Below are 17,245 nucleotides of genomic sequence, written 5' to 3' on the forward strand. Positions count from 1 at the left end.
GACTTGTTTTCGTTTGTTATCTAGATGATTGTAAGTTTGTAACCAGGTGTGTTTAAAAACGAACAACCTTGAAACCTTTTCCCCATTGCTTTATTTTCACATTGACAAAACTTCTAAAGATGAAAAAGGAAGACACAATATGTTGCTGAAGTATTAATGTATGGCCTTTTTCCATGTTGGCCCTGTGAAATAACCGAGGTAATAATGGCCATTACAGCCACCCGAGGCCAATTATAATACATTGATACCTTTATTAGCCAACTTTATTTCAGGACATATTCAGAGTCATAATTTAAGTAGCTGTCTTTGAAAGAATCATGCAAACTCTGAAAAATGTGATACACCCCAAAAAAAGGCTACATATTTTTATTTTTGTAATTAAGTTGTTTTATGGGTCTTTACTATGAAATGTGTAATTATTAATTCAAATTTGCCTGCTCTTAGGAGATAATCCACATTGAAAATACGGTAGATTCTATTGTATTTGAGTATCATTTACAGAGTTATCTCCCTTAATTTTGAAATGTACAGTGCATTCTATATAATTTATATCTCCTAAGAGCACGGGCTTTATGAAAAACCACATGTTTTTTTCTTTTACTATGACATTTCAAACAAAATATCAAACATAAAAATATGTAGGCTTTTTACCCATGAATCACATTTTGCATAATCCTTAGCTGGACAGCTACTTAAAATAAGTTCATATCTCCATGAATCAAATATTAATGAAAATTAATCATGAAAGTTCTGTTGTCTTTCCCAATAATCAACAATAATCAAGAAAAAAATGTAAATTAATAATACAAGATTAAACAAATATTTCAATATGCTCAGTCCCAGTACCATCTTTTTGAAACTTCAAATCACCTAATTTAATTAAATAAATATAAGGTCACACTTAACAAAAGTTGTCACTTATTGTAGAAAATGTACGACATTTTAATTTAGTCCATTATGGTCCCGTATTGATGCCCCGGGTTTTTACTTCGTAATGCATGGCTGTGATTTCGTAATGACCGGCTGAAGAAAGTACCGGTTCGTCATGACCAATAGTCGAAATGTTCGGTTCATAAAGGATGGGCATTTCCATACATGCTGTAGTAAGTTGGTTACTAAAAAAAATTGTGAAAGCATGAAGCAAAGGACAGTCTACATACAATATGAAAATAAACAATTATACATAAAATCCTAAATACAACGTAAATTAAAACTTAAAGCACTTGCAAAAAAAAATACTCCTCAAAAGCTAAATGATACATAAATGATTTAGAGTAAATACAATGATGATTAGACATGCATCGAAGGAACTCAATTACTACGATGCCACAGTTAAGACCAGACACAATTACTATTAAGTTAACACAAAGACCAATAAGTAAACACGACTGGTAACAACTACAAAGGGAGGCAATGAATATAAAAAAAAATTACTCGCAGTAACTGGTATACCTATAATAGTTGAATCTCGTCATTGAATGAACAACCTTTTTTTCAAGTGTTTACTTCTCGATACAGAGTTGTCCTTCTTATGATTTTTCATAATTATTATATTATTAATATACAATTCTATTTTTAGGTATTTATTGATAATACCAAGGGAGCAAATGAGGGGAAAATTTTATCAAGAAAAAAAGCAGAAAAAATACAAAATACAAATTAAATAAATTAATAAAACAACAACTTGAAACCTGTACAAAAAAAATTAAGGATTCGAATATGGATGTACCGGACGAGTTGCAGTTCCAACGGTTCCTACTTCTATCAAGACACCCGCGGTAATACTCGTTTAAGATCAAGTCTTGTGAAAAAGGACATCTATGATAGTAGGAGTTTGTTGATCACATTGGGAACCGACACTTTATATCATTTCAATCAATCAAGTCACTGTGACGTCTTGGAACTTTTAGTATGAAGGCTTTATGGGCCAAAATTAGTTATCAGTTCATTAGTTATCTCTTCGGTTGGATATTTTACTTGCAACTCTCCCAGCAATATTCAGACGACTAGACCATTCGACGCCAAAACCAATCATTGATTAAAATTAATCAAATGTAAGACAAGTCATCGACATGCAGAATAACGTGACCATAATTATAATTCTGTTTAGTTGCGCGGGTTAAAAAATGGCAATACAAGATCTGGGACACTCAATTTTTTGACCTAGGAACTTTATTTTTCGTTTCCATGTTCAGGACCTCCAACCCTAATCATTTACAGTTTATTTAGGACTTTAACATTTTCTCAAGTAAATTTAAGCCATCGATTAGAAAGTTCAGAACCCTTCCACTCATGAAAGGAAATATAAGGTCTTTTGATTGCCTATGTTAGAAATAAACAGAAAAGGATGTTTAGGAGACAGCATTCTTAGGTACTATGATATGGTAATGACGTTATAAGTGCAAAAGTATTTTTGCCACATATTCTACAAGAAGAAGCGATAATTAACTCAAATAATCATAAACGATAATTTCTCTATAACTAGAAGCATTATTCTAAAACATTCTTAATGAATGTATCTAATATGTTATATCAATTTGCAATAAAAGTACAGACCATTTTAAAAAAAGTAATAGGATTAAAAACACGATTTCTTTTTCGTCATCCCATCAACATTTATTATTATATTAATTGATTCCGCGTCTGAACTCGTTGATTATTGGTCATTTATAAAGTAGTTGCGGTTCCAGGCATATCGTTCACCATTATAATTCCATCCACAATGGTTGTTTCCATAAAAATATGGATCACCAAATTGGAAATTTCTGTAGTCATAGTAGTCAAAACCATTATTGTTCCAATAGAAACGACCATTCCACCCGTAGTTACCCCCAAAGAAGTTGTTGCCATAGTAATATTGGTTATAGTACAGACCAAAGAGATAGTTGTCGTTGTAAATATCATCAATACTATTCCAGTAGCGGTAGTTCTTATAAAGTCCAAAACCATTGTTGTAGTTGTTACCATAGTGACCATTTTTGTAGTTAACAAAGTATCTTCCATAAAAATTGTTGCCAAAGTAACCATCTTGGTAGTTGTCAAGGTATCTTCCATTATAATCGTCGACGTTGTAATGACCGCCATTGTTGTTGAAGCGGTATCTATAGTAACTGGTTCCCTTATATCTGTTATTCCAGTAACCATCATTATACCAGTTTTCGGTTTCATAGTTATTCATGCTGCCTTGATTAAACCACCAGGATCTTTCACCTCTCCTTTCCCACAATCCACCATAATTTTTATGTATTTTTGAGCTAATTGTGAGTTGTAGTAGTCGAACCAGCTGCGTTTGTGTCGATCTGCGTTTTTCACCACTTGGTCAGTTTCATGTTTTGCAGGTGCACATAATACACCTTTAAAAGAGACGAAAATGGTGATTTGATATGATGCCGACCCATATTTAAAAACCGTAAGACTTACGTGTTTAGAAAGAGTTTTCCCATCGCATAGAATCATAATTGTTTTTTTTGTTTTTTTTTTTGGTTTTTTTTTTTTTTGGGGGGGGGGCGTCGTTTAATGTGTTCTGAAATGTAATGCATCTAACTACAAAAAGAAACCAGTTTTACAATAAAATAAAATTAAAATAAGTATTTTATTTTCGAGATAGCAAATAACACTAAATAAATTATATGGAAAGCCTTACTAATCATAAGTAATGGTCTCTGTGTCAATTGAAAATGTTAACAACTAAAATTAAGAGTAAAAAAGTTTTAGAAAAAAACAGTTTACTATTCATCTAAGGCGATACGCATATACAGTGAAACCTGTCCAAACCGAGCAACAAGGGACTTAAGCATTTGCTCGGTTTAGACAACTGTTCGGTTTCTCGGTGTCCGTTTTGGTTTTCATTAAGGTCTGAAAGCAGTAACTGGTAGTAATTTTATACTGCAAACTGACCAAAATTCATCTGTTTTGTTTATAATGTTATGACAAAGACAAACTGTTCGCTGTAAGATATTTAAATGGAGATTTTATTGACGATTTGTTAAGAAAATTTGTCTGACCGGAAGTTTACATAAGATTCTTATATAATAGTATGACGGACAGGTATTACGGTTGAAAGGTAAATAGTTTTTCCAGCCACTTTGTTATGATTGTAATCTGAATTGGCAATACATGACATATAAGACATGTTAGAAGAAATTAAAAAAAAATGAAATGTTATTTTAACAGTATCGTAAGAATGAAAGATAAAAATGAACTATGCATGCATAATCAATCAACCATGTCGGGGATTGAAAGAAAGTTCTCATTCGTAATACTCCTTAATTCATTTTTTTTATTCAGTCATTCACCCACCATGTACCTTCGTGTTGCGGATAATTAGTTACAGGTGAGTGAACAATCGGCCAAAATAATGATTTGGCTTCAGAGGTGTCAAGGATCGATTATAGAAAAAAACTTCGATTGGCATGGGTCAATTTGTACAGGTAAAAATTACTTATCAATTAAGTACAAAAAAGCAGTTTTGATGTATTGTAAATTTCGATATGCTGTACACGTGTCTAAAGGAGTAACCTCTCTTCAGCAGCAAAAAATCAAATATGTAGGAAGATCAAAATAAAAATATTAGTTGTATACAAGAAGTACTAAAAACCAAAAGTATCGAAAGATGAAGCCAAATCCATCACCGAAAGGTTCTTCCATATGCAATGCAAGAAATGAAGCATTAGTGTTTTACGTACATTTGTATCTTTAAATTTGGAATACTGCAAGATTTCATAAATAAGGAAGATAAAATATGATATAATTCGGGTCAGACAAGGTAAGGGATACTGAAAGAGTTCGGAGTTCGGATTGACAGGATTCGGTTTAGACAAGTAGAATTACTATAGCTTGAATAGGAATTTCGATGGGACTTAAAAATTAGTTCGGTTTAAAGTGAAATTCTCAGGGTTCGAGTTATCAATTAAAAAAATGGACTTCCTTTCCCTAGATACTAGAAAGGGTTAAATTAAAATTGTGAGTAATACATTCGAATTTTAAATGACTAATACAGTGAAACCTGTCAAAATCTATCTAAAAAAAACAAACATGGGTAAACAAAACTCTTTAAGTGTAGGTTGTTGTAAGAATCAGTCAAAACTGAAAAATCAGAAACATGCATATCAAAACCCCACCGAACTGACAATATAATTTCATTCAAGGATGCTTTCTCTATTTGAAAGGACTATTATTTAATCGTTGCATCACTGGATTTTCTCAGATTTTTTTCAGTGGAATATTAGAAAAATGAGTGTTTTTACAGAGTTATCTGCCCATGAAATGTTCATTTTCAGTGCATTTCAATGAAATTATAACTTAATTTATATGATATTGAGGATCTTGTCTTTTTTTCTTGATACTGAAAGTGCAAATAGTCAAATAAAATTTTCAAAATGGTGCTTTTTTCATACCATGCTTTACCCACTGCCTGATTCCTACAAAGACTGACAATTACTAAGACAACTTAGACAGTTGTAACTGAATAAAATGAATACCAATCAAAACCAACCAAATTATACAATCCATAGTCGGACTCATTAAGACAGGTTTCACTGTTTTAGATTAAGATTTTAAAAAAAATTAAGTTAGATGTTTTTTTAATCATAGCGTAAGATGAATAAATCAAATTTACCATAGCTCAGGAAAACCAAAATAAACACCCGTAGATTATTCATGTTGATTGGGACAATGGTTAATTGAAACACTCACAACTCTGTTTATAAGCCCGTCCGTTGAGAAGCTTCGTGCTATCATTCAACCAAATAAATCATTTTCTTTCTGTCTTTTTTGTAAGTATAAAGACTATGTTTGGTAACGTGTAACTGGGATGATCGGTAAATAACGACTTGTCAAGCTGTCATTATGCTTAGCCGAGTCTATTAGAGGAAGCATGTTTTTTTTTTTTGTATATAATGACATAATTGTTGAACTTGAATGTATACATTTATAAGGTAATATATTTATTGGTTTATAAATAAATGCTTTGAAAAGGCATATAGTTTCTAACTTGGTATATGATCAAGTGAACAAGAACAACAAAATGTTGGTACGTTCAATCTTTTTTTGCGTGTCACCAATATTCGTGGTTTTAAACGTTTTTAAGCTACAAATATCTGAAAAGCATTTGGTCCGTAGTGGTCTTTTTCTTATAACTTCTCGTATTGTATCGAATTAAATTATGTTTTGTGTTTTTGTTCAACTGATCAAACTTTTAAAAGGTCCAATTAAATATATCAGTTGTAGCCTTTACTAACGGTTAAATAATTGTTAATTGACAACATGCACTTTGCTGGTTGTCTCGTGACATTTCACAACATTGTGTTTCACTAATTATCATACTATCATGCTTGATTTGTTGTTCAGTACAAAAAAACCAATCACATATAGTGTAACTTTCGATATGATGTACACGTGTTTCAAGGAGTAACATCTCATCATCAGCATTAAAATCAAATATAAAGAAGATCTAGTCAGAAATTGATTATATATAAGAAGTTCTCAAAACCAATATTTCGAAATCGGTAGCCAGATCCATTTCTGAGAGATTTTACCATTTGCAATTCAAGGAATGAAGCCTCAGTGTTTAGGTAATTTAAAACTTGTCATACTACAAATTGTGATAAAAATGAAAAATAAAATCTGAGATAATTTGGGGTAAGACAAGTCTGACTACTGAGTTAATGAATACCCTCGGGGAATTTAGGGCTAGTAGTTGTAAAGTACAAAAACTACATCATACAAATTGAAAATGTATGTATGCCGTTTCAAGCAGTAATCTCTCATCAGCAGCATAACCAGGGTTCTCCACGGATGAAAACTTAACCATAGGGGTAAATTTCACGGCACAATTTTCGCTGACTTGGAGTCATTCAAGAATCGAGATGTAACAATGACTAGAAAAAAGTTAGGGAAGAATGGACTTAAAGAAATAAATATCATATTCTAACAAAGCCCATTCATTTGTAATATGATACTTATTTAATTTATTTGATTCTTATTTATTTTTTTCTATTTATTGTAACTAATAGTAATATTATATTCATGTATTACTCTTGTGTATTGCCTAACAAAGAATTAGCTCCGTCAATTATAGGCATAGCCCATTGAGAACCCCACATAAGGTAGATCCAAAATTTAAGTAGCACTCCAGCTAAGGATCATGCAAAATGTGATTCATGGGTAAAAAGCCTACATATTTTTATTTTTTGATATTTTGTTTGAAATGTCATAGTTAACAGAAATAAACATGTGGTTTTTCATATAACCTGTGCTCTTAGGAGATAAAAATAATATAGAATGCACTGTAGATTTCAAAATTAAGGGAGATAACTCTATAAATGGTGCTCAAATACAATAGAATCTACTGTATTTTCAATGTGAATTATCTCCTAAGAACAGGCAGATTTGAATGAATAATTACACATTTCATAGTATAAACCCATAAGACAACTTACAAAAATAAAAATATGTAGCCTTTTTTCGGGTGTATCACATTTTTCAGAGTTTGCATGATTCTTACAAAGACTACTTCCAGAAGTAGTTAAAACCAAAACAAAGTCTTTTTATTATCTGCTTATATTCTTTAACTTTGAAACTGCTACGATTTTACAATTTTGGGTTAGCATTATTTATATTTTTAATACTCTAAGCTTGAACGTCATCTGTTGGCTGTTTTGACAGTGGCGTCGAATCTTCGAGTTCAACTTCTCTTTTCATCTTCAAAATACATTATTGAGAGTACATTTCAATATCATTCAAATTGTTTTTTTCTAATTAAAGTGAACTTTTCTCTCATGCATAAAAACCTGATTAAAGCGAAGTCTGAAAACTTCTTAACGAGACGCTTTTGTAGTACCTTTTATGTCGTGCGACTCACAGACTTGCCAGATAATTACTTATAGCAGTAAATGTTGAAGTTATCATATAAACCAAACATATAAATTACATTGTATAAAGAAGTGTTCTTCAGTTTCAATAATATTGCAATGCTCCATAAGAATTTTGAAATACCTCCCCCCTCTCTATACCAAAATTGTTTTCGAATTCTGTAAAGACTTGAAATAAAATCATGTTATTTGGTTTATACATCTGACCAGAGCCAGTTAAGTGTAAGACAAAAATCATGTTATTTGGTTTATACATCTGACCAGAGCCAGTTAAGTGTAAGACAAAAATCATGTTATTTGGTTTATACATCTGACCAGAGCCAGTTAAGTGTAAGACAAAAATCATTGTCGTTGTATTTATTTCAATATCACGTATAAGTCATAAATTAGGGATTTTTAACCATATCAAGACAAATTTGAATATTTTAACTATTATATGTAAAGTTTTTTTTATGAAGATGCTATTTAATATTCTAATAACAATAGATACAGTTAGGTTTCTCTCATTTATCCACAATTCCTGAATAATAGACAAGCCTACCTCTTTTCCTGCTCTTTGGCGCTTATATTTTGGTCTTGTAAACACTGCAAAACATGTTTTCCAAAATTATGTACATACTGTTTCGACTCAGTAAAATACAAACAGGAATTAACCGTCCAAGGATGAATAATTTATTATGTACACATAAATGGGTTCCACATATTTGTATTTGACACGACAGGAACTATTTAAACGTAATCATTTTTCTCTTGGTTCAATTCAGATAGGTTGAACTAGTATATATATTGAGTGCATTATTTACAAATCTATAACTCATACGTTATACCTGAGCTTGTCGTAACTACTGTGTTAGACTTCTTACAATTAGGCTTCTTGAACACAGTTATGTTGATACAATATTGAAGTCATCACAACAGCATGTATTTCTCATTTACTTTTGTTTCTTTGTACGTGTTATGTTAGATATTTTCTTTTAAATGTTTAAGTCTGTTTTCCATGTCTTAACTTTATCCCTGAGATAACTTATTTTGGTTTCTACTCGAATCTTGGTTCCTTTGGTGCCTTTATACAACATTCAAATACTGCCAATGGTAGAGAAGAAAAGAAAAAAAACCGATATTTCATCGATCTATATGACGGATTTTTATGCATCAATATTTTTTCTATAGTTCCTTTATGTATATACAACTCTCCCTAAAATAAAAATAATCAAGAATGATAACTCTTACAAATAGCCAATTTTACATATACAATCTACTTTAATATACTGTTTTGTCTCAAAAGTGCAACAAACAACTGAAAGGCAAACTGAAATTGTCTGTAAATGATTCTTTATTTGTAATAAATATATTTTTTAAGGTTTTTGGCATATAAGCGCCACATTCTGACTGCAAATTAGAAAGAACGCTAGATAAATACCCGTTAAAAAGGTTCCAAGTAACAAGGCACTACACACTGTAATATTCGCAGCAAAGATACCAAAGTTGGTCATTAGAGCTCTCATTCCTATTGTGCAAACGATTCCAATAATCTAAGATATAACAATAATTCATTTTTTAAATCATCATTAAAGCATAAAATGGTAAAAAACCAAAGAAAGCATCCAATATAGCATTTTTGCAAACTTATATTTGTATTCAAGACATTATTGATAAGAAAGTAATCTTAAATTTACTATATACAGTTCCAAAACCAAATGATTGAAAATCATTGAAAACTCCAGAGCTTTCCATAAAGCAAGGACAGATGTGTTACTATTGAAGGAATATTTCAAGGCAGCTCAGTGAAATGTTGATTTTATGAATTCAATTTTTGTTTTTCATTACCTCGGCTGAACAGTTCAATAACCCGGAGGATAAACCTTCACTTTCTGGATATGTAACTTCCGCTGCAAACTGGAATCCTACTGGAAGAAACCCTGTCATAAAAAACCTGCAAATTCAAATTAGCAATTATCTTTCTTGGTGCGTACAGCTTGCCTTTCTGCATAAAACGATTTCTGTTAGTTGTGAAAGGGGTCAGTTTGTGTTGGTTATATCGTTTGATTTACTAAGGAGAAAACTACATTTAAACTTATATTAAAAGCAGTCTGGTTTAGACAGGCTTTTGGATAAGATCAGTATTTGGTTTAGATACGTTTTACATGATATATTTAAAAGTCGTACAAATCACTTTTGAAATGTGCAATTTTATCGACGATTTTATCTTTTTATATCTGAAAAATGTAGATGAAGGACATTAGGAAAATTTGTGAATAGTACTTACCCAAAGAATCCTACACAGAGGTAGACAATCCAAATTTTTTCTAGCTCAAGAATAAATGTATAGATCACCATACCAACCAAGCTTAGAACATATATCCCAACTGTTGTTGCCCTTAAATTAAAACCTAATTTTATTATTTTTAATACCAATACATAACAATGAAATTAAAATGAAAAATGATAATAGTAAAAGTAAATGTGTTTAGTCATAATCATTTTAAAAAGTGCCCTTAAATGTGGAACTAATTAAAATATAATTATGATTGACAAACGGGGTCACAGATAAAAGAATAATAAGGGAAACCAAGTTCATAGCGGTAATCAAAAGAATGTATTCCAGGGACAAAGACTTGACATGGAAAACAGACATACACAATAAAGAACATGAAGTAACTATAATCATACATACAAAATAACAAAAGCAAATGAGCAACTCGGACTCCACTAAAAACTGGGAGCTTGGACTAGATGCACCGGTAGGGCAAGCGTCCTATATATGTTTTATAACAAAGAAAAATTAGTCAAGATTTTTAACTTCTTCAAGTCCAACCTGAACTCCACAAAGTCGATAAACAGATTTAAATTGTCAAATATTAAAAAAAAAACTCATACTTAAAATAGGTTGTGTTAGTGTTTTTAAATATCTATGTCAACATCTCAATCAACGCACTTTAATTAAATTTGGATGTTCGCATAGTAAATGGTAACAGATGTGTGTTTTTTGCCACGATAGAAAACTATCTTACTTAAAAGTCTTTGTACGATCTAACCAGAACCCAGATATGAGAGATCCAACTACACCAGATAATATCATGGTCAGACCTATCGCACCAACGTCTTTCTGGCTATCCTGCGAATCAAAGCAAACTTTCAAACTTTTCTTTAATAAATAAGTGAAATGTTGATCAGTTTGTTATTAACCAATTATATTTATTTTTATTTTTTCTTCATGTTTATGAATTTATTGATTGGTTTTGCACATTTTGTTTGGTTGTCTTATGTTGTAAGATAACGTTCAATCGATGCTTGAATTGTCCTTTTTAAGTGCGAAATAAATAAGCAATGCAGTTTGTAGACTAAAGTTTGAAGTTTTTGTGTCAGCTTTAATGCAATGATACAAATTTCATTTATTCGTTGTTATCGTTGGTGGTTGTGTTGTGTTTGAGGTGTTGGTGGTGGCTCTGTGTGTGTGTTTGTGGGTGTGCGCGCGGTTAGACTTGCTTTTCTACTTGCATATTTTTTCATTGCATCTATTTGTTTTAGAAATTAATGGTTACAAAATACTAACCTCAAAATAGAATAGAATTATTGGGTTCAGTAACGTTGATATCGCATAAGATGAACCAGTTATTGATGCTAAAACATGAATATACTTTAACGGCCAGCAATGCATATGAAGTTCAATATAAAAATCAGTCTAATACTTTTTTAATATTAAAAGAATGCACAAAACTTCTTAAAGCTTTCATGAGGTTATTATCAAACCCATTTATATTCATATTCTAAATTGAAAAAAAACACTGCACTTTTTCAGCTTTGTGATAAATGGTGTTAATAAACTCTAAAAAGTAAGGTTAAAACAATTAAAAAAAAAACTTTAAAAACTCAAAAAGTTATGATAAAAAGCACTTATAAAAGATAATCATACCAAATGAGAAACAGAGAAGACAAAAGTCTCTATTTGTCAATAAATTCTTCAGAGACTGTTTGTAGTTTACTTTACGGTCTCTGATTGTTGACTTTGCCATTTCAGCAACACTTGGTTGGTATGGAGGCTTTTCTCGGAACACTGTTAATAAACATGGCTTTGGAAGATAAAACATAACAGTATTATAAAAAGAGAAATTTTAGGTATTGCAATTTTTCATCTAAGTAAGCACCGTAAAGTCTACATGAAACATAAAATATTCCATAATAAAATTCTCCCGCATTGACAAATTGTAGAATTTTGTTTTGCAACATTGTTTTATTTTCTTATGTTGTTTGTATATTTTTTCTGATTGCATTGTATATTAACACATGACAAAATTCGTCAGGTTATTCTGTATTGGTCATGGGATCAAAGACGTGTCACGAGATTTTTAGCCATAAGTTACGTCACGTGATACGACAGATGTTTACAACAACGAAGGTATAATTATAATACCAACAATGGAATCTCTGCAATACAATAAAAGTTTTGTTTGCTTAGGGAAAAAAACCTTTGTGAATGTTGTAGACCTTGGGTATCTCCAAAATTTTCCCACAATTCAATTTTCTTTAAATTTGTACATAATATCACACTTATCATAGTACAATTTACCATTAAGATTTAGAACAATCATTTGCTTAATGGAACTTTAGCTGGTATTTGGAGGGTTATTGTTACAAAGTACATCAATAAACAACTAAAGAGTGGGTCAGATTAACTTGAAAAGTATTATGACATAAGATTCAACGTCCCATTTATATTTTTATGTGTTAAAGTGTAACTGGGCTTCTATTTCCCGAAGTTACAGATAAGGGGGCAGTTTTCATATATTTGCCTATATATAAACCTCTTTTTTGCCAAAGAAACATAATTGAATTTTCGTAAAAATATATGTAAATCTATGTACAAAATGTAAGGAAAGTTTAACGTGTAGTTTTCAATGTTCAAACGATCTTCATGAAGGGCATTGGAATTTTTTTTTATCAAATATATTTTGAAAAAAATTTTAATGCCTAAAATCGTTTCAATAATGTTTCCCATTATAAAATAATAATGACTTATGCTGCTGATGAGAGGTTACTCCTTGAAACACGTGTACAGAATATCAAATGTGAAATATATTTTAGGTATTTTTTGTATTTCGTATTATTTAAGATCATCGAAAGCACAGGATCGTGCAAATAATTTTGCAAAATAATTTCAACAATTTTTTATTTTCTGCCTGAACGGACAAATATATATGAGGCACACTGTTGTATGTAGGATATAGTCATATGCTTACATGAATAAACTAAAGCTTGAAATCTCATTAAGAAGTATAAGAAGTACCTTTTCTCAATCTGCAGGTTAGGGCGTTATAAAACTGCCAAAGTTAATGGTTAGCCGTACTGTCTTATGGTAGAGTATATTTCATATTTCAATTTGAATATATCATCTGATGGAAACTTGGTATGCAATAGAAGGCGTTATTTCAAACATATTTCCACCTAGTGCAAAATATATTTCTCAATATACCCTTTTGAAATATTTAATCAGTACTTTACTTTCCTGGTTTACAAAGAGCACAGTTGCTGGAAAGTAACATTTTTGTGCTAGTATTGAACCCCTTGAATTACTTGGAGTTTTTTTTCCCTTTTACAGCAGTATCATTTTGAAGCTTGGATTTCAGAAGTAATTCAAATATGCTAGTGACTCCAATTTTTTTTAATTTGATAACCTGCCTTACCCCATGTCTACTACTTCATTTAATATTCTGCAGGATTAGTTATTCTTCAGTGCGAATTCATCTACATGTACCTATTTTCGTTCAACATATGCAGATTAGAATGAGGACTTTATTATAAATTGTTAAAAGTAAATACCCAGTCAACGTCTTACATTTTGTGCATTGTTACGATACATGAACATTGTTACCTCATTTTTGTAGATGTTACTTGGGACACTGAAACTTCTAATTTCCATAATAAATACATGTATTTACAAATTATTATAAAGATAGCAGTGATTTACCGAATGTTTCCAGTGTATTTCACAATGTGATATGAATTCGGTAATTTCACTTTCGGCTCTCACACGCCAAAACAACAAAACCGTCACAACTAGAATATCAATCATCCGTTCACAAAATGTAAAAGTCATAGCAATAAATAATAGGGGAAATTTATAAAATTGATAAAATAATCAATTGGTAATAGTGACTAACCAAAATATGATCACTCGTGCAAAGAACGCATAAAGATTTGACTCTTGCGCGGAACAAGTTCCGCACAACCTTTAAATCTAGGCATTCTTCGGCACTCATGATCATATTTTGGTTATTCACTCTTTCCAATTTATTATCCTATTATTATCTAACCCAAGTACTATGAATATATTATTGTTCATGGGATATCAATTTTTGTAGTTTTCGTAGGTTTTGTAAATCACAAAAAATATCTTGCCAAGGAAAAGGAAATTTCCCTTTAATTCGTACGATGAAATTATCGAATTTACGAATTCAAGAACCTACAAACTCATATTTTGTCCCTAAACCACGCGAATTGGTACCCACGAATATAAATATCTTCACAGTAATAAATACCAATGATAGTAAGAACTGCGGCGAGAGTTGTTACTCCTGCTATTACGTAAAACATCGTATATAGGTTAGGACTTGTATCTGAAACGCTGAAACTAAATGGCACCAACATTGGAGGGGTAAGAAATCCTACTGCTGAACCAATCTTGAAGGAAAAATACATTTTCTGGTCATAATTCAGTGGAATGTTTGTTCATATTTGAATTGATAACTGTTAACAAACACTGATAAAAAAAACTCAGAAAATACATTGCTAAAAGAAAGCAACATATTTGAGATAAGAAAAGTGCTTTTGATGCAAGGTTTCTTTAAATTTGTTCATTTGCCATATTAAATTAAAACAAATGAATATGGTGAAACGCATCGAATGCACCTGTGACCTGTGTATTATGTAAATACAAATCAATAGATACGTTCTGTAAAACTTTTGATTTAACAACTTCTAACACATACATTTTACACAAAATATAAAAATTAAAAAGGATGAAATTGCACTTACACCTATTCTTTATTTTCAGACATGAAAATGAATTTCAATAAATTAAACCAACTTTACGTTAAACTATTGAGTATTTTTATCGATATTTTTTTTCATATTTGATACAGAATGTACCTGTATACCGAAAACTGCTATTCCAGTTGCCGTTGAGACTTCATTTTGAGCAAACCACACTGCGGCTATCCGTGTCGGTAATCCTAATGTGAATGTTTGTGATATAGCACAAACAGTCTGTGCAAAAAACAGAACAGCAAATCTATCAGGACTGACCGCAGCAACTTTTATCCATGCCCCTAAAGCATTTATAAGTGTTCCACATACTGCACAAAAACGAACCCCTTTTCTTTGTAATAACCACATGGACGGAATAATCAATACTGTATATGCCAACATGTAGATTAGTGACAACCAATCGATGGCCATGTCAGCTCTAAACTTTTCGTCCGGTAAACTTTCATTGTAAAATGTTCGCACGACATCGCCAATTACTACAAGGGATAGCCATTGGTAGAAATTTGTTGCAAGATAGAACGCAAAGATAAAAATTATGACCCATCGCCGTTTGTAGAGTCTGATACTTGAAGAAGTCTGTGGTTTGTTAATTGGTTCTGTGTCCTAAAACACACGAAACTTATTGAGGTCATTACGTATGAAAAAGCTTTGGAAATCTTATAACACTCTCAAGCTTAAAAAACAATATTTAACAATTATCTTTTTCGCTGGAGAAAAATTTTAAAATAAAACAGAAATAAGTTTACTCTGATGAAGTAGTTCATTAAAACAACGTCATAACATTAATCCTATACAAATGTATGACATTGTGTCTGTGTCATGATAATGATTTCGACACTTTGTTTAACTTACTCTTTTCACCAGCGCAGATAAAATTTCTGTCATGACAAAGTAAATCTAAAGAAATTCGATGACATGTGTATTTACCTTTGAACATAGCAATGACATTCAATGAGCTAAACTAACTTAACGTTAATGTAATGTATATTTTTGTTCCTCGTGCCAAACAAAAGACATTCTATTTTTACATTATGCAAATAATATGTGCACCCTATATGCACATATATATTTATACTTACATTCATAATCGTTTTTTTTATTAATGCATCACACACATATATGAAACTCCTCAAAATAAACATGCAATGTCATTCATATATCAGAAAGTGTAAGGTCTTGTTGTTCAATACAAGTCAAAACTAAACTTCACTTTTTAATATATCTCATGTATAAAGTTGATGTATTATGTGCATTTATTTATGCAGAACTGACGTAAACATCGTTAAAATGATTACATTCGATAGATATTATCATATTGACACACTTTTATTAACACCACTACATTAAGTAGCAGTATTGGTAAGAATCATGCAAGTTCTGTAGTATGTGATACACGTGAAAAAAGACCACACATTTTTATTTTTGTTATTAAGAAATTTTCTAGGTCTTTTGATGAAATGTATAATTATTCATTCTAATAGGTCTGCTATTAGGAGATAACTCATATTGAACATCCAGTAGTTTCTATTGCATTTTAATGTCATTTACAGAGTTATCTCTCTTAACTGTGAATTCTATGGTGCATTCTTTATAATTTATATCTTTTTGAACAGAGGTTCTATGAAAAGCCACATGTTATTTTCTGGCTACTAAAGCATTTTAAACAAAAAATATAATATAAAAGTATGTAGGCTTTCCAATCACGTATCACATTTTGCATGATTCCTAGCAGGAATATTAAGTTCTTTTATTGCGTTTGCTCTTTTTGATGAAATTGGAAAGTTGCTTCCTCCTGTATTTAATTCATTTTTGTAGTTATGTAATTTTTATCAGTATAGCTTCCGTCGGTTAAATACTCTCGTCTAGACATTTTTTTACAGTGAGCTTTACCGTTGGCTATTTTTTAAATCACATATGAAAACTGATTCACGTAATTGCCGTGCTCAATTTTCGTTTGCTTCGGTAGACTTTATGGTTCATAGATTTTTAAAATCCTTCAGAAATAGTTATCCGTATTACAACTGAATAAACAAAGCATCCATGCATAAATATTATATAAATAGAAATTTTTTTTGTATAGATTAAACCCTATCAGTTTAGTATAGAATATTAATTACATAGAGTCTACTAAACAGACACAATGAACCCGAGTTTTAATATACTGTGGAAGTACTCTAAGTCGTGGCTACCAATGTTCGAGGATTAAGGATGAAATACATGTATGTGGATTCTTGAATTCGTAGTTCTGAGGTTTTCAGTATACACATCAATTGAAATCTCCCTTTCTTTGGTAACCAATTTTCGTGGTTTGGTTCCCACGAAACCATGAA

The 17,245-nt window shown here is 31.1% G+C and overlaps 1 protein-coding gene across 5 annotated transcripts; it reads right to left on the reverse strand.

The window, feature by feature from the left end:
- Positions 1-73: 73 nt before the first annotated feature.
- Positions 74-16,210, reverse strand: LOC148601252 (choline/ethanolamine transporter flvcr2b-like). 5 transcript variants are annotated; one of them, XM_088554768.1, is made up of 11 exons: positions 15,995-16,210; positions 15,018-15,518; positions 14,408-14,549; positions 11,785-11,925; positions 11,425-11,492; positions 10,883-10,986; positions 10,138-10,248; positions 9,699-9,804; positions 9,292-9,403; positions 8,413-8,456; positions 74-3,353 (listed from the first exon to the last, which is right to left on the reverse strand). In XM_088554768.1, exons 1-11 carry the CDS (start codon positions 16,055-16,057, stop codon positions 3,309-3,311), a joined length of 1,437 nt encoding a protein of 478 aa, XP_088410894.1. In that variant the 5' UTR covers positions 16,058-16,210; the 3' UTR covers positions 74-3,308. The 5 variants fall into 5 exon arrangements, with proteins under 5 accessions (XP_088410894.1, XP_088410898.1, XP_088410895.1 ...); XM_088554769.1 differs by lacking the exons at positions 74-3,353; positions 15,995-16,210 and adding exons at positions 3,368-7,701; positions 15,768-15,872; XM_088554770.1 differs by lacking the exons at positions 74-3,353; positions 15,995-16,210 and adding exons at positions 7,232-7,701; positions 15,843-15,946.
- Positions 16,211-17,245: the final 1,035 nt, after the last annotated feature.

The sequence above is a fragment of the Perna viridis genome, chromosome 12 (assembly GCF_037379345.1).
Source record: "Perna viridis isolate PV_CMFRI_1.1 ecotype Kerala chromosome 12, ASM3737934v1, whole genome shotgun sequence".
In the NCBI taxonomy this organism is placed as follows: domain Eukaryota; kingdom Metazoa; phylum Mollusca; class Bivalvia; order Mytilida; family Mytilidae; genus Perna; species Perna viridis.